At 45.1% G+C, this 24,610-nt stretch overlaps 1 protein-coding gene across 1 annotated transcript; it reads left to right on the top strand.

Annotated features, from left to right (window-relative positions):
- Nucleotides 1-1,833: 1,833 nt before the first annotated feature.
- On the top strand, nucleotides 1,834-24,276 carry TNMD (tenomodulin). Its single transcript, XM_028715499.2, has 7 exons — nucleotides 1,834-2,148; nucleotides 2,313-2,447; nucleotides 14,667-14,807; nucleotides 15,946-16,047; nucleotides 17,251-17,404; nucleotides 17,945-18,138; nucleotides 19,685-24,276. The coding sequence occupies exons 1-7, from the start codon at nucleotides 2,101-2,103 to the stop codon at nucleotides 19,892-19,894; spliced, it is 984 nt and encodes a 327-aa protein (XP_028571332.2). The 5' UTR covers nucleotides 1,834-2,100; the 3' UTR covers nucleotides 19,895-24,276.
- The last annotated feature ends 334 nt before the right edge of the window (nucleotides 24,277-24,610 follow it).

Below are 24,610 nucleotides of genomic sequence, written 5' to 3'. Positions count from 1 at the left end.
CCCCAAGCCTCTGTTTATAAGGGATATCATTAACATGCTATTGCTTTCTTGAGATAATGGGTATTGATATCCCTTAATAAACACAAATTCAAAACCCACAGTGGATCACAGTGGAGCAATGCATTTATTAAAGTCAATCAAAAAGTCACAAAAAAGCAAGCAAGGTTTTGAGTTATTGGCCTAAAGGTGACACAATAGCAGAAAATAGACTGCGTATTGTAGCCATGTAAGCTGCATTTAGACTCAGTTCCAAGATATAGACCGAAGGCGTATTGGATTAGTCTCTGCTAAATTCTGTGGGTATCAAGTTACACCTCAGTATTCTGGGACAAAGCAGTGATCCCTGTTTCCAAAAACACAAAGCTGAATGGGATGGGCAAATCGGTCAATTTTGGCTCCTCTCAGTTTCTAATATTTCCAGCCTTTATTCCAGTACTCCACATTTCTGAATCAGTTTGCATTAAATAAATAAAAATATGTTTTTTTTTAAAAAAAAATGCATATTATATTTTGCATGCTGTTGCCACTATAAATCACATCAGAACTACTTCTGGCAGTGTAACGTGATGCATAAATTGAATAAACAATTGAACTTAATATTTTATTGTTTAAACAAATCATTGGGGAAAACCACCCCTTTAATTTCGTGTATATACTAACATTTCTGCCTCACTTTTCTTTCCAAACCAAGGGACTCAAAGCTGCTAACAGAAAAAAATAAAGCAACAATCCCCATATAAAAAGCAGTTCATACCAAATTAAAAATAGAATCATGGAATTATAGAACTGTAGATTTGGAAGGGAACCCCAAGGGTCATCTAATCCAACCCCCTGTTGAGGAAGGGAACCTCAACTAAATTATACAGGATAGAAGAACTTGGAATGGCATAGCAACAACTCCTAATTCAAACATCAACATAGTTAAAGGCTTGCGGAAAAAGAAAAATATTCAGACAATTGCGGAACACAAATAATAAAGAGGAAAATAACCAAGGAACCTGTGTGGCCCTCCAGATGTTGTTGGACTGCAACTCCCATCATCCTTGACATTGGCCATGCTGGCTGAGGCTGATGGGAGTTGGAGCCAACAGCATCGGGGAAGGCCCTGTCTCACTCATTCTCAGCTTAGGTTATCTTCTTCTTTCTTTCTTGTGTTCTGACATTGTTTGAATACTCTTCTTCCTCCAAAGAATCCTGGGAGTTTGTTAAGGGCGCTACGCCCAGGGAGGCGTAGCTCAGGGAGGGAACTGTAGCTCTGTGATTTGGGTGACTTTGTCCCATCCATATATTTGAGGGCTTTGTTTGAAGGAAACTCGGAGCGTTGTAATTAGCCTCAAATAGTTTTAGATAACTTCAAGGAGTTTTGGATGGCTTCAGCAGGATTTCAAAGCGGCTTTAGAAGAGCCTCAAAGGAAGGGAGGGTGTTTAAAATGCTGTCCGGTGACTCCTGGAGTCCTTATCTGGCTGGGATATAAGCTTGTTTTCCGGGAGTGTGTCTTTCCCCCTTATTAATTTTTAAAAGCTCCTACTCACTTTGCTGAGGCTCACAGCATCAGGCTCACTTGCATCAGGCGCCATCTTCTTTCGGACAAACTACAGCTCCCAGGATTCTTTTGGGGAAAACCATGTGCTGTAAATGAGCATGGTGTGTGTAGATGTGACTTCAGTCAGCACAGGAAAGAAACTAGCGGTCACCAAGGGAGGAGCAAAATGTTACCCATTTTCAGCAGGTGCATAAAGGGTACTTTTGCAAGCATTTCCAGTTCAGAGAGAAAACCAACGCATGGCCTCTGTGGTCTCAGTTTCAATGCGCAAGCCACACACACTCACACACACCCAACATACACTCTTAACCCTATGCCAGCATCAGCATGGGAACTCGCAGCCTTCGTGTACTCCCAACGCTCCCACCCTATGAGATTCCACACACTGGAAAAAGTACCATTTACTACGATCACTTTGAGCCAGGGAAAGAGGGAGTTATTCCTCCCCGACACACCCATGTGAGGCAAAGCATCGTGTGGCTCCACCTCAGCCCCAGAGGTCTCTCCATCTCTCTCTGCATGCAGAAGGAAATTTCACGCAGAGGGAGGAAACACCATGGCGAAAGATCCCCAGGAGATCTCTGAGGAATTCTACGTCCAAGATGTAGGTTGATTGCTTTGATATCCTTTTTACAGGGTGGGTTAGTGAATGCCTTCAATTACTTGCTAAGATCTGTCATTCTGTCTTTCAAAGCATGCATGCCCAGCACATTACAGTTTGCCTCGACAACTGACTTTTCTCTAACTTTCCCCTTTTCTATCTATTAGGCACAAACACCTAAAGCTACGAAAGAACTCTGCAAAAGATACAAGATCTGTGGGGTGTTGCTTTGCAGCCTAGTGCTCTCTGTCATCCTGACATTTCTTGGGGTCTATTATTTTTGGAATCCACCACCTAAAAAAGTAAGTTGCATTCTGTGCATTGAATTTAATATTTATTTTATTTTATTACTTATTTAAAATCTACCTGGTGTTTCTAAATATCCTCTTTTGTTATTATTTTAAGGACGCAGACCATTCAAGTAGATTTTACGCAAAGTTTTAGGTGCTTACCCTGCTTTGCTTTTTAATAATGGGATCCTTTCCACAGAGGCATTCCATCTCCTTCATAGTAGCAGTCACATACTGTAATAAATTTGTGAATAAGTGCTTTCATGTTGTTTCCATTAGCTTGCCAGAAACTGGTGGGAAACCCACTATGCCACCACTTTAAGGGAGAGGGAGCCAAATCTTGAGGGTGGCTGATTACTCTGTGCTGTTCCGTGCCTGCAGCATTAAGCAGCCAAAAAAGGACTCTGGAAGGGGGAAACCTGTTGTATTACATTTTCTTTTATTAACCTATTTTGCAGGACATTGGGCAGGGGCGGCTAGATCTCATTCATACACTTATATGGGAAGCTCCCCTATATCAAATCAGACCACTGCTCCATCTGGTTCAGTCCTGTTGGCTGACAGCAACTTTCTGAGGTTTCAGACAGTGGTCTGTTCCCTCCTTACCTGGGTATTTGCTTCTGAGTTGCAGCCCTTTTATTTTAAAAAATGCATGCATGTAAAAACACAGCATCCATAATCTGATGCCATACTATCATAGGACTGGCATTCTTACATGGTTTGTGACTAGGGGGTTGTGTATTCATACCCTGAAGAGAGAGAAAATCAGGGGATTGCATCATAATGTGTGGGTGGAGGGGCAAGGTGAAAGGTTTAGCCAAATGCATGGAGGATAAATTTATTATCAAGAACTATTAGTTGTGTTAGTTGGATGGTATCTCTATATCTCATGTCTCCCTGGACATCAAATGCAATGGTAGGGCTGCCATACATATGGGAATCAGGCTCTGAAAAAGGCGTCTGGGTGGGTTTTTTCAGAATCAGAAAAATGTCCGGGAAAACCTGGACATATGGCAAGCAGCGCAATTGAAAAATAATAATGCTTTAGAAATGCTTTGCCTCGATTTTCACTTTTGGCATTATGACAACCCTAAGCAACAGGCATAGGGGACTCGGGTGGCACTGTGGGTTAAACCACAGAGCCTAGGGCTTGCCGATCAGAAGGTCGGTGGTTCGAATCCCCGCAACAGGGTGAGCTCCCATTGCTCAGTCTCTGCTCCTGCCAACCTAGCAGTTCGAAAGCACATTAAAGTGCAAGTAGATAAATAGGTACCGCTCCAGTGGGAAGGTAAATGGCGTTTTCGTGCGCTGCTCTGGTTCGCCAGAAGCGGCTTAGTCATGCTGGCCACATGACCCGGAAGCTGTACGCTGGCTCCCTTGGCCAATAAAGCGAGATGAGCGCTGCAACCCCAGAGTCTGCCACGACCTAATGGTCAGGGGTCCTTTAAGCCAGTGTTTCCCAACCTTTTTTGGGCAAAGGCACACTTGTTTCATGAAAAAAATCTCGAGGCACACCACCATTACAGCCCCGTGACGTCAGCGCGCAGCGTCACGCCGGGAGGGACATGAATTGCTAGGAAATTACATAATCACCTCCTTGAGGGCTGGCTCATCTTCTCCGAAGGCAGAACCCCATTAATTAACAGCACAGACTCACACCATAGCCAAGACGAGGGGGGAAAACCTCAGTCATGCACAGTCATGCACATGTGGGGGCTAAATGAGGACGAAGACCGGGCAGAGAGCAGGGTTCAAATCACCCCACCTGGCCAGGACAATCCCTGGGTGCTCCCTTGGGCCACTCGCCTGACCCACCTCGCAGGGCTGTTGTTGCGAGGATAACACGGGGAGAACCACGCGCGCCCCCGGGAGCTCCTTGGAGGAGAAAGCGGGCGATGAATGCAATGCACGAAATATATGAGAGGCGACCAGGTTTTGCAGGTGAGGGGCCCCCGCCAGCCTCCGCTTCCAACACCCGGTGCAACGACGCCGAAGTTTCCCCCCGGGCTCGGCTCGGGGAGCAGCGCTGCTCCCCCCCGGCTCCCCTTCGCCCTCCCGGCTCTCTCTGCCGCCCACTGGGGACCCCCCTCACCTGCCAAGTCCGGAGCGCCGGTGGAAGTTGCATGCATGCATGCAGGGCGCCGCGTTGCCATTGCATTGCACTGCACTCCATGCAACGCCTGCACGCATGCATTGCCTTGCACGCCCGCCAAGGGGTCTCCCCGCGGTCCGATGCGTCCCCTCCGGCGCGGATGCAGCATTGCAAAAATAAAAACCCCCGACGCAGCCCTACCTGGGGGGCAGCCTCCGCCTCCGCCGCTCCGCCTCCGCGGGGATCCCCGGCCTCCATCCTGCCGCCCGATCTCCGCGGGGGCGCAGGCAGGCTGCGCGGGGTCTGCGTGGAAGAGCCCCTGCCCGCCCGGCCGCCGCCGCCGCGCTCATTCCATGGCCGGGAGAAGAGCGCTTCAAACAAAACGCCCGGCCCGCCAGGCCACGCTGGGAAACGTAGTTTGCGCACCCCGCGCGGGCGCGGAGCCCAAGGGCGAGGGGACTACGGATCCCGGCAGCCCCCGCGCCGGGGACGGAGGGGGAGAGGCCGGGTGCAGGGATGGAGGGACGGGTGGGCGAGCGAGTGAGTGAGTGGCAGCCGCCAAGCCTTGGCCGAGAGCCAGGAAGGGCCTCCCCGGAGGAGGAGGAGGAGGAGGAGGGAGGCGCAGAGCGGGAGGGAGGGAGGGAACCCCAGGGGTCATCTAGTGACGGCGCCCCAATCGAAAATTTGACTTTAAAAAAATAATAATCTTTCAATTTTTTAATTTTTCCCGCGGCACACCAGGCAACATCTCGCGGCACACTAGTGTGCCGCGGAACAGTGGTTGGGAAACACTGCTTTAAGCAACAGGCATAAGAGCATAAACCTAAAAATAACCTGTTGGATTAGGCTAGTGGCCCCTCTAGTCCAGCCCCTTGTTCTCACAGTGGCCATCCAGAATGCCTGTGGGAAAGCTGCAAGCAGAGCCCTAGCACTCTGCCCATTTGTGGGAGGGATTACCCTTCTGCAATCTAAGCTGAGGTTTCCCCATGCTTCTTACACGTGGGTGGTGCCATTAGTACATTTAATTTTGCTATGAGTGATTTCTTTCTTTGTCTGTTATTTATTTTTAAAATTTGTAGACCGCCCTTCATCCAAAGATCACAGGGCAGTTCATAACATATAAATACAAGATAAGAACACAAAAGACATAATACAAACAAAAACACACCAATAAGCCCCCCTCCACTCCCACAAAACACATTTAAAACGACATAGAATGCTAACCAGCCAAAGGCCTGGGAGAAGAGAAAGTACCTAAAGATATCTAATGAAGGTGCTTGGTGAGCCTCCCTGGGGAAAGCATTCCAAAAATGGGGAGCCACCACAGAAAAGGCCCATTCTCATGTTGCCACCCTCCAGAACTCTCATGGAGGGGGCACATGAAGAAGGGCCACAGGGTCCGGGTAGGTTCATATGGAAAGAGGCGGTCCTTGAGGTACTGCGGTCCTGAGCCGTTTAAGGATTTATAGGTCAATACCAGTACTTTGAATTGGACAACATACGCTCAAGCTCCTGGGCATGTCAAAAGGCCACCACCTACTATCACATTATTATTCCTCAGGAACTGCATCTTTGCCAACCATGTTGATTCTCTGCCATTTCTCTGGACCTCTGGGGAACATAGTGGGGCTCACAATGTCAAAGTGTGGTACTAAAGAGGCTTTGCAAAGGCTGGAATATTCACCTAACAGCTCCAGTGACAGTTTCAATTTACCCTGGCAATCCAAATTACATTAAGATGCAGAATCCACAGTCACACAAGCCTCAGTGTGCCCCTTAAGTATGTTGACGAAGGGGTCAGGCAACTGTCACCTAGAATTTTATGGATTTCTGTCCTCTGATAGGCACTTAATTCAGCATGATACTAAAAGTCTGCAGTGTCTTGTCTTTTGAAAAAGTTTCTGGCCCTTATGGCTTCAAATATACCTTCCCAGCCACTGCTATCCTGCTTCCTTAAGCAGTAAGAACGAGAACAGCACTACCTGGCTGTGGTTTACTTTGGACAAGACAGCACACTGGAAACTTACGATTTGGTGTTTTAGTTTGGCAAATAAAAACAAACATTACAAAATACAACCCCTCTTTCTTCACACTGCTGGCTGCTATTTTTCACACACCCACAGACTGCCCACTCTCCTTTCAGCTGGAGGGACGATGCTTTCTCCAAGCTGAGATGGACATGTCATCCTAAAAACACAGAGGTTTCATTACTCAGCACAAGGCCAAATCACACACAGTCACAGGGCATGTACAGAGTTCAAGATGAACTGGCCCACTCGGGAACACTCCTACACTGCCATCTCCAGGCCGGACTTGGAGAAACCTCTTCCAGAAACCCTGGAGACCAACTGCGAGTCAGTAGTCACATCCACTATATATTGAAAGCACATGGCTTTCCCCAAAATAATCCTGGGAACTGTGGTTTATACCTTGCAGAACTACAAGTCCCAGCAGCCTTAGCAAATGACAGGATTCTTAGTGAGAAGCCGTGTGCTTTAAATGTAGGGTGCAGATATGACCAATGTTGACAGTACTGAGCTGGACAGCTGTCTAATTCGACATAAAGCAACTTCCTATCTTCACTGGGCTTGCAAATACAGTGGTACCTCGGGTTACATACGCTTCAGGTTACAGACTCCGCTAACCCAGAAATAGGACCTCGGGTTAAGAACTTTGCTTCAGGATGAGAACAGAAATTGTGCTCTGGCGGCAGCAGGAGGCCCCATTAGCTAAAGTGATGCTTCAGGTTAAGAACAGTTTCAGGTTAAGAACGGACCTCTGGAACAAATTAAGCACTTAACCCGAGGTACCACTGTAGAGAGTTGACTGCAATAAGCCAAGTGTAACTGTTTGGTTACTTACAGTGTCATCCTCAGGCCCCGCACTCAGATGCATCCCAGAATGGTCTTTAAGTAGCATTCCTTTGTTTTAGTATACTGGCAGCAACCATTTTAGGCATGTCCAATACATGTCTGACCTCACACACGTGCATCGCGCCAAACCCAGAAATGACCCACAAATGTCACAAAAAGGGGTGCGGCAAGGTGTTTGCAGGCTTTTTCTGGAAGTACTGCAATACAGCCATACCTCGGGTTACAGATGCTCCAGGTTGCGTTTTTTCAGGTTACGGACGTGCCAGAACCCGGAAATACCAGAATGGGTTACTTCCGGGTTTCGGCAGTCGCGCATGCGCAGAAGTGCCAAATCACAACCTGCACATGCGCAGACGCGGCGCTGCAGGTTGCGAACGTTGCAGGTTGCGAACGTGCCTCCCACATGGATCATGTTCGCAACCCGAGCATCCACTGTACCAGGTTGATGCACAGAGTGGATGGAGCAAGCCCCTGTTCCACCACATCTTTTTCAATGGTGCCTTGGAACATAACCTTTGTGTTAATTGGGAGTTGTCTGCAATCACACCCTGCCTTTACTTTTAAATACTTAGGGAGATGGCAAGTGAAGTTTCTTTGCTAGCCACAATCTCGCAAGCAGCCCAACTCTGACAATGCTCTTAATGGAGGCTTCTGCCAGCCCGCCCGCTGCTTTCTTCATTGTCCGACATCTGCTTCCAATAAATAGCTGCTATTCAGAAGCTAGGTCTGCAGAAGACATTTTCATTCCAGACACATCAAAGCCCCAAAGTCTTTTGCCACGCAGCAGATACATATTAGAGCTCAGCTGAGAGCCCAGTTATTAGGGTCTGCTGCAAATTGACAGAGAGAGGCTGTTTTTTTTGGGGGGGGGGGTCGTCTTCTGCTTCTGATTAATCCTGGAAGATCTTTCAGGATCCAGAAACAGGGAAATAAGCTTGCATAAACAAGCCTGCATAAACATTCTCAAATTTTGCCTACAATCTTTTTATTCCATCAAGGTAATGGGCTTGCAGCCCAGGCTAGGGGCATTTGGAACTCTAGACCTGAATAAAGTATCTCCTGCAATCACACATTCCAGGCTATATGATTCCCCCCCCTCCCCTTTCATTCACATGAAACCTCACACAAACAAGCCTTTATTGCCACGCGGAGAGAGGAGGCAAGGACAGCAGGGCCCCATCAAATTAACCTCTTACATAGCAAAAAGCCGGGCTGTGCATGCCCCACCCCAATTCAAATCGTGGCCCCGATTTTAAACTCAAGATTGGTCTTGATTCATTCCGGACTGATCTGGACCCAATCCAACGTGCCCTGAATCCGAACTGTAATCCAGAAAATACAGATCTCCGGAAATCCCATTACTTTCCATCACAAATCCAGAACTGCCATAACTTCCTTGCCTTTTGACATCAGGGGATGTAATCTGGGGACATGGCTCCCCCACCAGACCCTCCAAATGTCTCTATTTTCCAGGGATGTCCCTGATTTAGAGAAGCCATTCCAGTTTCTGATTTGAACCCAGAAGGTCCTGCGTTTCCTTAGGATGTCCCTATTTTCATTGGAGAAATGTTGGAGGATATACCCCTGTAGAGGGAGCTAACACTGCCAATTTTTAGAGGGGTAGCCCCATGTGTTGTATTTTTTCAAAAGAAAGAAAGGTAATACTTTAAGGCAGGGGTCCTCAAACTACAGTCTGCGGGCAGATCCAGCCCACCAGGATCCTAAATCTGGCCTGCACAGCCATTTCATTTCAAAGTCTGAGACTGGACTTTGTACTGGGTTTACCTCAGTGCACAGGGACTGACTGAACGGGCGGTGAGGTCCTCAAGTCCGAGGCTGAAATGCCACGCCTCAGGCTCTGCCTCAAGCTCATTCCCCAACCCCCTCATTCTGTCTCCCCCTCTGTCCCTTTGTCGCCTCTTCCCGGCCGTGCGCTGCCTCGCTGCCGCCTCTCGGCGCGCAAGCATTTCACACAACACACATGTCCCACTTGAAGTCAGTGGCAAATGCCTCTATCGGTTTCCACGGGGTCCTGAGTTTGAGTTCCACATTGGGCAAATGATTCCTGCATTGCAGGAGGTTGGACTAGATGACCCTTGTGTCCCTTCCAACTCTACAGTTCTGTGATGCCACAAACAACAATTATTAGAAATAATGAGATAATGAAAGTATGTGCTATGAAACTAGGCTGTAGTCATGCTTGCTAGTTGGTGGCTGCTTAGCAAGCGGAAATAGTAACAGTGAGAAAAGCGCTATACAGTGGTACCTCAGGTTAAGAACTTAATTCATTCTGGAGGTCTGTTCTTAACCTGAAACTGCTCTTAACCTGAAGCACCACTTTAGCTAATGGGGCCTTCCCCTGCACCGCCGCTGAGCGATTTTTGTTCTCATCCTGAAGCAAAGTTCTTAACCCGAGGTACTATTTCTGGGTTAGCGGAGTCTGTAACCTGAAGCGTATGTAACCCGAGGTACCACTGTAATCATAATAATGTAGCAGACTGTACAATGTATTCACAAGACACACAGAAGGCCTAGCAGACACAGTGCTAAATAAACCTTAGAGCCAAAATGTGGGGAGTGGGAGAGAATACTAAGACACAGACAAGAAAACCTTTTTTTTTTAAAGGACAGGGCTGGGATTTATTGGGAAAGAATATTAAACAAACACAAGCTGAACAAATGCCACCTAACTCAACCGAATTCTTTCCACAGAGGCAGAACTTAACAAAAGAGCAGCATTTTAAGACTTCGCCACCCTCCCCCTCCTCAAGCAATGTAATTAATTGTTGTGGGCGGGCACAATAGCATTCTAGCCCCGCAGCTTTCATTAAGCAGCACTAATCAGCAATCCCACATGTGCATAATGTCACCAATAATTATACACCCTACAGCATTTTTAAAATGCATACAGATACATAGGGATGAGGTGTTTTAAATAACTACGGCGCACCTCTCTCCTCTCACTCCCCTCTGTCCCTGTGATATCAGGAAACAACTATTCGTCCAGCCATCCAAAGCAACTTCCAGGATAAACAAACTTGCACCAGGGCTGGATTTCTAATGCAATGCCAATTTTTGCAAACCCAAATAAAGACAAGAAGCAAAACATCTTGAAAAGAAAACAACTTCCATCCTTGTTTCAACAAGCAAGCATACATGAAAAGACCATAGCTGTCAAGCGTCCCTTATTTGGCGGGACAGTCCCTTATCCCAGCGCCATGTCCCACTGCTGTCCCTTATTGATGATGTCCCTTAAATAAGCTACTGAAGGTAATGGGGCCCTTTATATGTCCAGCTGTGCTTTGTCAACAACAAATTGTTGCTGTTTTTTTGTGTTGAATATATGCTATATGGTAATTTATGGACCTAATAGGTATCTAAAGCCATTTGCATGCAACAAAATATGTATTTTATCAAAGTAATTGTTCATCCCTTATTTTGGCTGCTGATCCCTTATTTTCAAGGCTGCTGGTCCCTTATTTTCAAATCTGTAAGTTGACAGCTATGGAAAACACCCTGGACTCTCTTTTGGGGGCCAAAAGCGCCCATGTTTGTCATTGCCCTGTTTGTCATAGCATCGTCTTAGCCTGCTGACAGAGCACAGACCTTTGATCTTTAACTCCAAGTTTACTTAAGATGCCAGTGGCACCATAAAGGTAGGGCTTGAGGGCAGATGTCTCAGCAAAACGAGCAGGAGGGCTCCCAAACAACAGCAGGGGCGTGCTTGGCAAATTCTGGAATAAGTGACTTGATGGTACTGTCTTGAAAGGGTTGCAGGTATAGTAGGACAACTGAGCCCAGAGTCCTATCTAATACCCTGTAGCTTCGTTCTCCCTCCAATATTTGTGCGGAAGGTGAACAACAACAGATCATAAATGGAAAGAGCTGCTATGAATCAGAGCATTCTGAAATGCAAGTGGCTCTCGCTTGCAGACTTGGTGGCGCCTGATCAATTGATGAGAACGAACAATGAGCTATTCCAAGTATCTGGAATAAGAGTCACAACACCCACCTGCCAGAATGAGAATTAGAGACTTCACCATACTCTTCTCAGCAACTGCTAAAAACATTTTTGTTGAGGCAAGCCTACCTAGACATGTAGAATGTTGATGCGGGTTTTACTCTGTGTTGTGTTTTTTTAGCTGACCGTTGATTTTAATGATTTTTGAATGTCTTAAATATTCGTTATGAACTTTTTTGACTGGGCATTTTACTTTTTTATTCTTTTTGTAAACTGCCTTGAGGATTTGTTTGTTTTTTACAATCAAGCGATGTATAATTTTTGTGAAATAGATAAAATAAACCAGATTTTTGATTGGAGGCTCAGCACAAGGGGAGCCAGAAGGCAACAGTTTAAGGAAATATGAGACCCAAGAAAATTTGGGAGATGGGTAAAGGCAGGTCAGGTGCCATTATGGATGTGGTGATGCCCCACCAACTCCAGTAAAACCTGCTCAACCTGAACATCTGTAAACAGAAACACACCACAAGAGCCTCTCTCTCTCTCTCTCTCTCTCTCTCTCTCTCTCTCCCTCTCCCTCTCCCTCTCCCTCTCCTCTAGAGGAAACTAACACCATAAATGAATTTCCTGTGGCATAGAGTAGGAAAAAGATGAAACGGTACCACAAGGGCTTTTTTTTCCAGAACATCTGAACCTTATTATAAGAGGACATTTATTGAAAAGGTAAAATGCAAATTTAACAAACCAACAAACAAATAATAAATGAGATTTTTGCTAACTACAGAGGAATAGCAATTTTAGGAGACTTGTAATCTCTTTGACATTTCTCATCATTAATCCTACCCTCTGATTTAGAACTTTGCATGAGGTCTCTCTCTCTCTCTTTAAGAAATAGCTTCAGATGTGGACACTGCCAAAGTCATTAAAAAAAAAAACATTCCATGTGTAAAGACTGGAATTTCAAGATCCTTTCCCAAATTTTCTTCAGATGCCACTGCAAGTAATCTGAAGCACAGCTTGTTCCTGGAGGATGCCTGGCACGTTCTTCCTTTCCAAGACCTCACCTTAAACTTTCCATACTGCAAAATCCATTTTCCTAATGTGCTCAGGTTAATATTGCTATGGTTTTGTCCAAAATAACTTTTGGTTTCCCACGAGAGAACCTTCGTGCTTACAGTGGTAACGGTCCTGCCACATGAATGGGCAAGTCACCTGCATGGTTGGTGTCTGAGATGAGTGCTTGGCACTTTCTGAGAGAGAAACAGTAGTTGCCAGTACGGATGGGGTAGAAACTCAACTTTGTCCACACCTGAATGCACTTTTCAAATCAACAGGCAAACTGAATCGCAATTATCCTTCGACATCAGCTACATGCTGAATTTGGTGTTGTAGTTCTCCAACCAAACAATATGTACAAAAATGCATACTTTTAAAAATCAACATACAACTGTGCATTATATTGAGGAAAACGGCTTGCAAAGATGTGTACATTGGTCAAATCTTCATACCCAAAAAGTGCCATATTGGAAGAAATAAGAAAACACTGATAATTTTCCTTGAGGAATTTTTTTTCCAATCCACAAATTGATGCAGAAATGTGGATAACAGAATTTAAGACTGGAAAAATGAGAAACTGACACTGAAATTGAAAATTCTGCCTATTCGTAGTTACCTCTTTGAGCATGGCTTTAGAAGTTGTCTTGGCTCTTTTACCGCATGCAGTTTCCCTCATTTAAACCTTCCATCTCCCAAAGCTGCTATTGTCTCCTGCTCCCAATGGGCTCAAGGTCTTTTCCCCAAGGTGCAGTGCAAAAGAACTATGACCTTGGAGAAGCATCCACCATTCTCCCATTGGTGTCCTACTCATACATTTGTAAACAGAATTGTTGCTGCTTTTGCTGTTGTTGCAAAGATATAACTAGATGCCCAAGTGCAAAAGAAAGCAGGGCAGAGCATCAGTACCAAATTCAATCTCCTTGCCATACCTGGCAATGCTGGGATGTCCCATGCCTAAATTATTGTACAGCCACTGCCAATCATTGTACACAACATTAAGGCAGATAGACCAATGACTTTGTATAAGGCCTATGTTCCTTCTTATGTTCCAGCATCTTTAATAGTTGTGCAGGTACAGCTTGCATAGGAAGTCACATCTGCTGAAACTCCCTTTTCTACACAACTATTAAAGGTGCAGAAACCCTGCCCTCTTTTGCAGTGGGGTATCCTTGCCGATTGGAAGGTCAGCAGTTTGAATCCCCGCGACGGGGTGAGCTCCCGTTGTTTGGTCCTAGCTCCTGCCAACCTAGCAGTTCGAAAACATACCAGTGCAAGTAGATAAATAGGTACCGCTCCAGTGGAAAGGTAAATGGCGTTCCTGTGCGCTGCTCTAGTTCGCCAGAAGCAGCTTAGTCATGCTGGCCACATGACCCGGAAGCTGTTTGCGGACGAACACCGGCTCCCTCGGCCTATAGAGCAAGATGAGCATGCAACCCCAGAGTTGTCCGCGACTGGACCTAACGGTCAAGGGTACCTTTACCTTTACCCTAACCGTAAGGCTCCAGTTTTCTCTCATCCAAAGGAAAAATAAACAGGGTATCTCTGCCTGCCCTGGAATATCTGAACACTGAGGACTAAGTGAGGGCTTGTAACAGGTTACATTGGCAGAGATATTTCAAGAACCAAACTAGCAAGCTGGCTAGCAGGAAATGTTCGCTTGTTTGCAAAGGACATCCTAGGTCAGGGGTCTGCAACCTTTAAGACAAAAAGAGCCACTTGGACCCGTTTCCGAAGGAAAAAAAACTGGGAGCCACAAAACTCGTCATTATAAAAATAACTTTTTTGTCACTTTTTTATTATTTCTTTGTTTGACCCCTCAGAATTACTCCTCCTCATAGAAATAAATGTTAAATTAACAAGTTACCTTTTTGTGTGTGTGTGTTCTTCACTCCCCTTCAAAACAGTGACCACCGTACATGCCCCCTTTCAATGCAGTGACCAGCGTACATGCCCCTTACAATGTAGCGGGCGGGCGGGCAGGAAGGTGACGTCGGGACGGTGCGTGACTAATGCACGCACCGCCCCATGCGATGTCACAGCCAGTACAGCGCCCGCCACAGTGGGGAGTGTTGGGACGCACAATGCGCCTCCTCCCCTCACTAGTATCCGCCCCGGAGCCGCGGCAAAGGTGTAAAAGAGCCACATGCGGCTCCGGAGCCGCGGGTTGCTGACCCCTGTCCTGGGTCTTTGGGAAACACAGCCATTACTCCCTCTGCATCTTCCTCCCTCTCCCCACTTTGTCATTACAGATCTATGACATGGAGCACACATTTTTCAGCGAAGGAGAGAAGCAGAAGATATTGATGAAGATAGATCCTCTAACCAGGACAGAGATCTTTCAAACTGGAAAGGGCAACAAGGAGGTTCTGGAAATACATGACTTCAAAAATGTATGTACTGTCATTTCTGCCCGATTGTGGTAGATCAAACATAACAGTGTACCGAGTGAGGCATTTTCACTTTCTGCGGCACCCGTTAGGGACATATTGTGGAGTTATTCCTGAAGTGTACATGTACCTCTAAAAAAACTCACTGGGTCTGCACACTGAAAGCCAATTGTTATAAACAGTTCAATGAACATCCCATGATTTAACGACTATGGTATACTGATAGTGAACTCACATGAATTGAGTGCCAACCAAAAATAAGGTAGTGAAGAATCACTCTGTATTAAGTACATATACAAGAGTGTGTGATTTATAAAAATAAAAGCCTGACAACCACATATGAGCTTTTAGGACCTAGAGAATGTTGAGGTATTGGAGGAGGGAGAAACTTGGGGAGGGAGGGGAGAGAATTGACCTGATCAAGCCCAGAAGAGCTTGTAGAGATGTGTGCCATGAGGTTTTTGTTAAATTCCCTTTCCTTCAGTATACAAGGATGCAGCCTCCCCAGGCTGAGACAAAAATATCACATTGTTGTACGTCCCACTTGCAGTAATAACGAAGCATTTATATAGAGTACTCGTTCGGAGTTTCCAAAGCACTTCACATATTTTCTAGAGACACATGTTTACCATTGCAAGACTGGGAAAACTTGAACTTTTGCACATGAACTATAAGCCTGTAAAGTAGTTGAGTATTGCAAGAGGGAGGAAGACTAGATCTGATTGTCAGACAAACCAATCAGTGAGATTACTGCATAAGTGGGATTTGAACCCAGGGCTTCCTGACTTCTAGCTCAGGAATCTTAGCCATTATGCAATGAAAGTTTGCAAAGGGGAAGGAGGTGCTCATCAGGATGTGCTATTGCCCTGTGAAAACATAGAATAGAAACCACACAATAAAAATATTCTTTGTTTCATATTGCTTTTATTTTTTATATATTCATTGCAGGGAAAGAACCACATACTATGGCCAGTATTTAAATGCTGCCTAGACTTTTGGCCCCATCAATAAAATCCAGCGCCCACCTTATTGAAATATCAAATGGTGTTTCTTACCCTGAATTAAACTATACCCATACAATGACTGCAGGACTTTATGCATTTAGTTCTCTTCACCAGCCTTTTTTTTCCTGCTCCACTAGGGAATAACAGGCATCTTTTTTGTGGGAGACCCAAAGTGCTTCATCCGAAACCAGATTAAAGGGATTCCTGAAACATCCAACGTGGACATGGAGGAGCTGGAAGTATGCAAAAATGAATAACTCCCTGAATTAAATAAGACCCAGGACAGCCAGAGATTTATAACAGCATGGAAAGTACAGACCGAGAGTAATCCCATTAGCTTTTAAATTTCTCACAGACCAGGCAGATATACTCACAGCATATGTTAAATGCCAAACAGGGGCCTAACTAAAGCAGTCCAGATGGAATTAGTTCCAGAGATGAAACTGGTCCAGCTAAACCAGTGGCAGAACTGAAGGGCTAAATGAAATATTTTAACCCGAAATTCCACAGCTTGTCAAAATAGTTAAGATGCATAGAAACAGAGGAATCTGCCTTATACTGAGTCAGAGCATTGGTCCATCTCACTCAGGGGTTGGCAACCTAAGGCCCATGGGCCACAAGCAGCCCACGGGGGTCGTTTAACCGAGCCGCTCCTGAGCCGAGCCCCCCGCTCAGTGAGTCCCCACATGCTGCACTAAACTGGCACAGCGCAGCGTGGGGACTCGCTTCCACGGTGCCAGAAATCATGTCTGCACAGACACCAGAAATCGCTGATGCACACGCTCACATGCGCGTGCAATCCGGCCCATGGAGGGCTCTCTGGTGGAGTGAACCAGCCCAGGTGAGGTAAACCTTGCCACCCCTGATTCTAGCTTATTTTTGTTGTCCCTGATTGGCAGCATCTCTCCAGGGTTTCAGGCAGCGTTCTTTCTTAGCCTTCTCAGGAGATTCCAAAGACTGAATCTGGGACCTTCTTCATGGGACCAGTTTGATTCCGAATGGTGTATTAAAGAAGCCCTCCTTTTAGGAGAGAGGCTACATTTTTAGCCGTGATGGGAATAATGAGGCCTCCAAGTAGGAAACATTGGATTTATAAGGTTTCCTGGAGGGATCTAGTTGCCCACTGTGGGATATAGATATGCATTTCATTCAGGCAGCTTCCTCTCATGCCCTTTATGTCTGGGCAAAGTGGAAGGCGGGACACTGAGTGGCAACTTTATCTGAGCAAGCTGCAAAGAGGATGCCAGTGCAGTATCTTGGACACAAATCAAGAAAACACCAATATGATAGCTGTTTTTTTAGTAAAGAGTGAGGTGTGCCTCCAGTTTTAGTCCCAAATAATAGTGCCCCGGATATGAAATGTATGGGAAATACAGCTCTATGAAATTGTTCCTCTAGGTTAACAAATGAAGAAAAAGACATTTTTTAAAAATTTCTCGCAGGATGAGGAAATTACAGATACCTATTTCGAGCAGTCTGTAGTCTGGATTCCAGGGGAGAAGCCTATTGAAAATAAAGATTTCCTGAAAGGTTCCAAGATCTTTGAGCTCTGCAAAAATGTGACTGTATACTGGATCCACCCGACTTTATTAAGAGGTAAGGCCACTTATTCTTCTCCTCTTTGTAGCATGTTGACGAACCTGCAGCCTACCAGTGCAGATAAAGACACCCTTCTTTGGCCCAGAGTAAAACTGAATTCAGACATACTGACGTCAACTGCAGTATGGTTGGTCATGTTTTTACCCCGTGCAAAGCTCACCTGTGTTTCCTTATCAGCTTCTGTGTGTTCCGGGGGGGGGGGGGGGGAGAAGAATCTTTCGCAACTTGAAAAGGAGACATCGCTGAAATACAGAGCTAGCTTATGGTTGCAGCATACTAGAGTCCTGTAGTGGTGGTGTTTTCTCTGATCTGGAACAGGCATTAAAATAGGTTCGCCATATATATTTTTTAAAAAGTAAAAATCCAGACACATAAGTTGCCATTTAAGCACAGTTCTGTATGATCTGTCAATGACAGTTTGTCAAGGTGCTCTTATGCATGAATTAGCACACAACTGGTTCCAGCGGTAAGCCATAAACCACTTTAATTTCCACCAGAAAAATAATTCATGGTGACTTGTTTGTCTCTGCCTCTTAGAGCCAGAACTTCTTGACTTTGAAAATGAAGGTCAGGAGGAGGAGGAGGAAGAGGATCCGATTCTGAGAGACAAGCAAGACTGGGCTAGACATCAGGAGGAAAAGGAAGAGCAACACTTGGCTAAGGATGCAAGACCAAGTACCAAACGTCAGGCCCGGCAGCTCACAGAAGAGGATTTCCCTGTGAATGATTACGTAAGTCAGGAGCAGCCAACCTTTTGAGGCTCATGGGCATATTTAGAATTTTAAGATAGTGCTGTGGGCAGCGGTCACAAAATGGCTGCCTGGGGAACACGTGGTATGAAGTAACACTAAATGGCTGCCACATCTATTTTATTTTTTTAAAAAAAATTATTACATTTTCAGTTACAAAGTCAGAAACATGTAAGACATATTAGAAAGAAAGAAAAACAAAAGAAAGAAGAAATAAAAAATCCAACTTTCAGAAACATTTTTACATTACCAACTGGACTTCCCCACATCCCCCTCACCCTGCGTTCCTTACAATAAACGTATCAGCAAATTATTCCCTTATTTCATATCATATTGGTATCTTTCAAATATCATACTTCGAAATTTAAAATACTTTTTGTCAATAACTTATACCCTAAAGTAGATATAATTTAGTTTAAATTTCAACCTTTTTTTTTACATATAACTTAGTTTCCTGATCACTGAGTCTAGTTGCTAAAGCTAAAATTTCCAAATCATGCAAATTCTTAACAATGGCTGCCACATCTAAATGAGAGGGAAGGGACAGGACCACAGTGGTCTCATCACCATTCTTTTTTTAGAGGCACCAATATTAGCCACCACAAAAGCTTGGTCACAGAAGGAAAGCTCTTTGCAGCTCTCTTCTGTCCAGAATGGAAAGAAGGGTGGGTGTCTAATCCCTGTATCCAATGATGAGGACATGTTCAATACAGGAGAGGCTGAGCCAGTGCAAACAGGAACTGAGCAGGAAGGACCAACCGTCCCTTGTGCGTTGTGGATTTTTGAGGGGGTGTTTACTGAGACCATTCAAGGGTGCCATAAGAAGTACTAGTGAGCACAATGGGTCTTGTTGGTGATCCCTGACATAAGCCTTTGGGATCAAGCCATTTTCATCACTGAGCTCTGGGACTGAACTTCTTGAGGAGGAAACATTGAGGAAGCAACTCAAGGATGGGGAACCTGTGTTATCCCAGGTGTTGCTAGACTATTGACTTATTAAATTTATATACAGCCACACAACATAGGTCTCTGTGCACTCTGCTTTACCAGAAACAAGGCATTAAATGCTATGGGTTAGGGATGGAGGAGAAATTAAACTCAATTTGCATTTAAAGGCAGACCTGCATAGTGGCACTTTTTGAACCAAAGCACAGCCCTCCTCTGAAATTTGCACCCCTTCAAATGTTGCAATTCAAATCTCCAGCCACATAATGTCTACAAAAATGTATATACTAGGGTAAAGTGTGCATGAAAATGCATATGTTAGCAAAAATAACAGTAAAGATGTGGTATGTATTGGGGATGGGTTTTCATTTGGCCTTTAAAAAAAAATTGCAAACAGATGTGGAAATGCGAAAAAACTGAATTTAAGATTGGAGAAATGAGGCACGGAATTTAAGAGACTTGCCCATCACTAACGATGGCCCCTTCCCAGATATGTCTGCCCTTTCTTCCTTCTGTACAAATGAGATTGATTTCCTGCCTTTTTGCCCTCCTTGTTTGCCCTCCTTTTTGCCCTCCCTTTCAGTCACAGAACGGACTGGAGTTCCATCCCCTGTGGGACGAGAGAGGATACTGCTGTGCCCAGTGCCGCCGTGCCCATCGATACTGCCAGAGGGTGTGTGAGCCTCTCCTAGGGTATTACCCCTACCCTTACTGTTACCAAGGAGGGAGGGTCATCTGCCGTGTAATCATGCCATGCAACTGGTGGGTAGCGCGGATGCTGGGGCGAGTGTAAGCACACCCAGCCCCCCAAAAGATAACTCCTGATATACTGCAGTGTCCAAGCGCCACCCAGGGAATTCCCTATGGGGTGTACTTGTGTACTACCAACACTCTATCTAGTTCAGGGGTCCCCAAACTATTGTCCAAGAGCTTCATCCAGGTAGTCCATGGCATGACTGTAAAAATACAACTAAAAATCATACAGCATTTGCATCATGCAACACAATGGCTGAAACAGGCAGAAGAATGATTAGGGTGTCCACAATAATTTTCAAAGTTGTTCATGGGGGTGGGGGGAGTTTGGGAAACACTGCTCTAGTTGCTATTACTGCAGTTCAGTAGGCACCTCTGAGACAGTCACCCTGAGACCAGTGGGCATTGGTAATGCCCATCATCAAAAGGCCACCACAAAATGTCCCAACTTTGCTGGTCGGACATCAAGGAGCAACTTGGGTAGCTAGTGTGGTGTGTGTGTGTGTGTGTGGATGGGGGGGGGGCTTCAAAATGTGTTAAGAAACCCATTTATTGAAGTACTTCTGAAAATGTATTGTCGCCAATTTGTTTCCAGTGAAGCAGACCTGCAGCTTATCTGGAGGTTAGTGCATAAAGCCAAAATTTAAAATAGTCAAGACCATGGGTAGGCAAACCAAGGCGTGTTTTTACATGAGTAGAATGTGCCCTTTTATTTAAAATGCACCTCTGGGTTATTTGTCAGGCCTGCCTGGTGTTTTTACATGAGTAGAATGTGTGCTTTTATTTAAAATCTGGGTTATTTGTGGGGCATAGGAATTCATTCATTCATTCATTAAATTAAATGGACTATATTTTTCAAAATATAGTCCAGCTCCCCCACGAGGTCTGAGGGACAGTAGACCAGCCCACTACTGAAAAAGTTTGCTGACCCCTGGTCAAGACCCATTGGGTGCAATGGTGGGTGGGATTGCCAAGGTTTCCACACACACACACACACACCACCCCCAGATGCCCGTCCCCTTTGCATTGTATTTTTTTTTTTTAAATTGCATAAAGCTGAATGCGCACAAATTAAATGTGCGTAAATTGTAGGTCTACTGTATAATCACCATCCTTGGAGCTGTGTAACTGTTCTTGCCACATCCAGGTTTCTAAAATATATATAATTACATAGCAGGACTCTGGGTTGTATCTGATGTCAGTTCTACTCATGTTAACTTAGGTTAACGTAGTGCCACTAATTTCAGTGGGTTTACTCTGAGTAGGATTGAGTTGGAGACAAACCACTGATTCTGCCCAACATTCTGGGGATCCAGTGAGAGTAGACCATGTTAGCCAACCTGTTGCCTTCCATATGTTACTGCACTCCAGCTCCCATCAGTCCCAGGTGGCCTGGCCTCCATGGGCGAGCATAATGGGAGATGGAGTCCCAACAACATCTGGAGAGCCGCAGGCTCCCCATCCCTGGAGTGGGCAGATAATCAGAGCCTGCTGTAAGGCAGATTTCTGTGTTCAGAGAAAATGATCATTTCCTATTGCCTGTAGGAGATAGTAAATGACTGTTACTTTGGATGAAGAGTGATGATATTTACACATTTCCCTGAGTGCTTCAGCAAAGAAGGTTTTTTCAGAGCCTTTGGAGTGGTTCACTTTTGGAATTGCTGTTTCCCTTATTTTATTTTGCTGTGCGGGGGCCAACATTCTTCTCTTCCCACACCAGAAACCCCGCCCACCAGAAACCTCTTGCACACATACCAATCAGCATCCTGTACGGTGTTTACTGGCAACAGGTTGAACCAATCCAGTGACTACTTCTTTTGCTTAGGCTGCAAAGTTGTCTCGTCTGAAGGCAGCTTTGTAGATGCACAGCCTATGTAACTTCCCTGCACACATTCATGTTCCAACTCTCTTCTCCCAGCTGATTGCCAAAGTGACTGGTGTAACTGTGCTAGGGCAGCACAGCCAAAGCCACCCTAAGTTGCCTCAGCTAGATGCCCCAAACCCTAGAGCAGAACTCTTTTCTGACCGGTTGCAAAATTTTACAGGAAAAGATAAATGTATTTTTTTAAATAAATAAGTAAAAAACCAATCACAATTAATTAGGCCCACTCCAGTTTTCCCAGCCTCTCACTTAGCTAGTGGTGTGGCTTCATGAAGGAGAAAACACAATCATTTTCCACTCTAGCAGCCTGCTAAACAGCCACACGAGGGCAGTCCTTTGAAAGAAATTTCTTGTCTATATCTAAATTATAGAATCATACAATTAGAGAGTTGGGAAGCACCCAAGGAGTCATCTAGTCCAATTCTTGGAATGCAGGTATGACAGCTAAATAGTCCCTGACAGATGGCCATCCAAACTCTGCTTAAAAAGCTCCAGGGAAGGAAAGTCCACCACAGTCTCACTGTCAAACAACTCTTGTTGCCAAAAAGTTCTTCCGCTTTCTTGTCATTTGAATCCACTGGTTCGAGTCCTGCCCTTTGGGGGCAGCAGTAAACAAGCTTGTGCCACGTGACAGCTCTTAAGATATAATTTCAGAAGCAAAGCAAGCCCAACCACATTATAGCTTTGGCTCAATCCTCCCACAAGTTCCTCATTGCAGTACAGTCCAGAGTTTGGAATGAACTAGTCCAGTTTAACAAAGTTCACCGAATTAGTCCAAGATTTCTCAACTGTACCTGAATGTAGTTCTCATAACTGCCAGGTAAACTACGGTAAATTTGTTTCCCAATGAAATTTCAGTTTCCAGTTCATCTCCTTACACTTTAGAATCTTTGGGCCTTTGAGCTTAAAGACTATAATTGTCGGTGGCGGGGGGGGGGGGGCAATTAAGCCATTCACATTCCACCATGTGTGTGCTTTGATGTTTTCTCAGTCTTCTTGAGTATATCTTACACTTCAGCATACCAGCTTCTAATATTCCAAATGTTGAAGAAATGTTGCTGAGGATCATTTGGATGAGTTTGAACTGTGAACTGGACACACGTGAACTGGAATTAGCTCCTGTGGGGACATGCCAAACTAGCTCTTTCATAATGTTTTCAGTCATTGGAACATAAATGAAAACGGATGTCTTTCTGCAGGATAGCATCAAGGCCATGCACCCCTTTAGAGATGGGGCATCAGATATGCAGCCCTCCATTATGGGGAAGGTGTCTCTGCATCTCTTATTTCTTAACCTACAGGGCTGCCCATTTTACTATTGCTTTTTTAAAGGAGTGGGTGGGTAATAGTCCAATTGAGAAGCTTCTTTTGATCTTTTCAGAAGCTCGTCTGCTTGCAACCTTAGGAGATGCATTTTAGTTGAATCCAGTCACTATCAACATGTGTGCGGGTGCTACATAAAGTTTATCTGAATTTCCAGCAGATATATGAGGAGAGATTTATTATTACAGTGGTACCTCTGGATGTAACATGCGACTGCGCGGGTCGCGTTTCGCCGCTTCCGCTCATGAAGTCATGTGCATGCGCGAGCAGCGAAACCCGGAAGTAACGCGCTCCGTTACTTCCAGGTCGCCGCGGAGCGCAACCCAAAAATGCTTAACTTGAAGTGTATTCATCCCGAGGTATGACTATTATTATTTTATTTGCCCCCATGGCTCATTGTAGAGGTGCAAGTCTCACTGTAAAGGCTAGATAGCACTGTGTCAGATTTCAGTTTGAGAAGTACCTCCAAATCATTTTGTTTTTAAAGGCCACTAGGTTAGGGTTGCCATATTCCCCAAAGTGAAAATCCAGCCAAAGTTGTTGAGCGTTCCCCACCCACCACCATTTTGCAGACGCCCAGACGCCATTTTGACAGTCCAATTCCTGGAAGTGTCCAGGGAAAAACCAGGTGCATGGCAGCCTCTACTAGGTGTAGAGTTGAGGAGAGGTGGGGTGGGGTGGGGGGCTGGTCATCATTTGTGTCACAAGCACTAACTGGCAGGATGCTTAAGACAGTTGAATAGTCACATTCCACCTATCACATTACCAGTTGTTTTGCTCACTGGGCAGGAGGTGGGGGGAAGAGTTGCTTCTCCCTAATGCTATATGTTGGCATTTTACACAAATGTGTGACTACCGGGGGGGGGGTGTCTTAAATAAATACATAAATAACTAAATGGTCTGTAAAGGCCCAACAAGATTTTCTGTGACTCCCCTTGAAGGCTAAGCAAGGAAGCTTATTGTACAACAAAAGTTATTTTAAGGTGCTGTTTTACTCTTGGTTCTATACAGACCTCAGATTACTGGCGCTACCTAGCTGCTCAGGTTTAGCCATTTTTTATTATTATTACTAACTCCCCGTTAGCTTGATTGCTACCATGTTAAGCCTTATTTTGATATGTTATTCTGTGTTTAGCTTCATCTATTGCTTACTTTTAGTTAACATGTAAAGAATATGACCGGTGACAGGAGGCAAATATTAAAATATCTGTTCTGGCTTTGTTTCTACTTTCATTATTGGATAATGTCTTCCAAGGTCAATGGAAGGAAGCTCTCTTATAGATTTTCAGGTGTCTGCATGCACCTACATACCCCAATGGTGGTAAAATACCCAAAGATGCCCCAAGCATTCTCTCTTCTCTCTCTCTCTCTCTCTCTCTCTCTCTCTCACACACACACACACACACACACACACACAGAGAGAGAGAGAGAGAGAGAGAGAGAGAGAGAGAGAGAGCACCATTCGGCTTTTCCAGATTTCCCACCAGCAATGTCCTTTGATGAAATGACTGCAAAGCGAGCCCAATTGTTGGGGTTTAGAAGCCACCTAAT

This window comes from Podarcis muralis, chromosome Z, assembly GCF_964188315.1.
Source record: "Podarcis muralis chromosome Z, rPodMur119.hap1.1, whole genome shotgun sequence".
Lineage (NCBI taxonomy): Eukaryota > Metazoa > Chordata > Lepidosauria > Squamata > Lacertidae > Podarcis > Podarcis muralis.
This window is presented reverse-complemented; position numbering and strand designations above follow the sequence as displayed.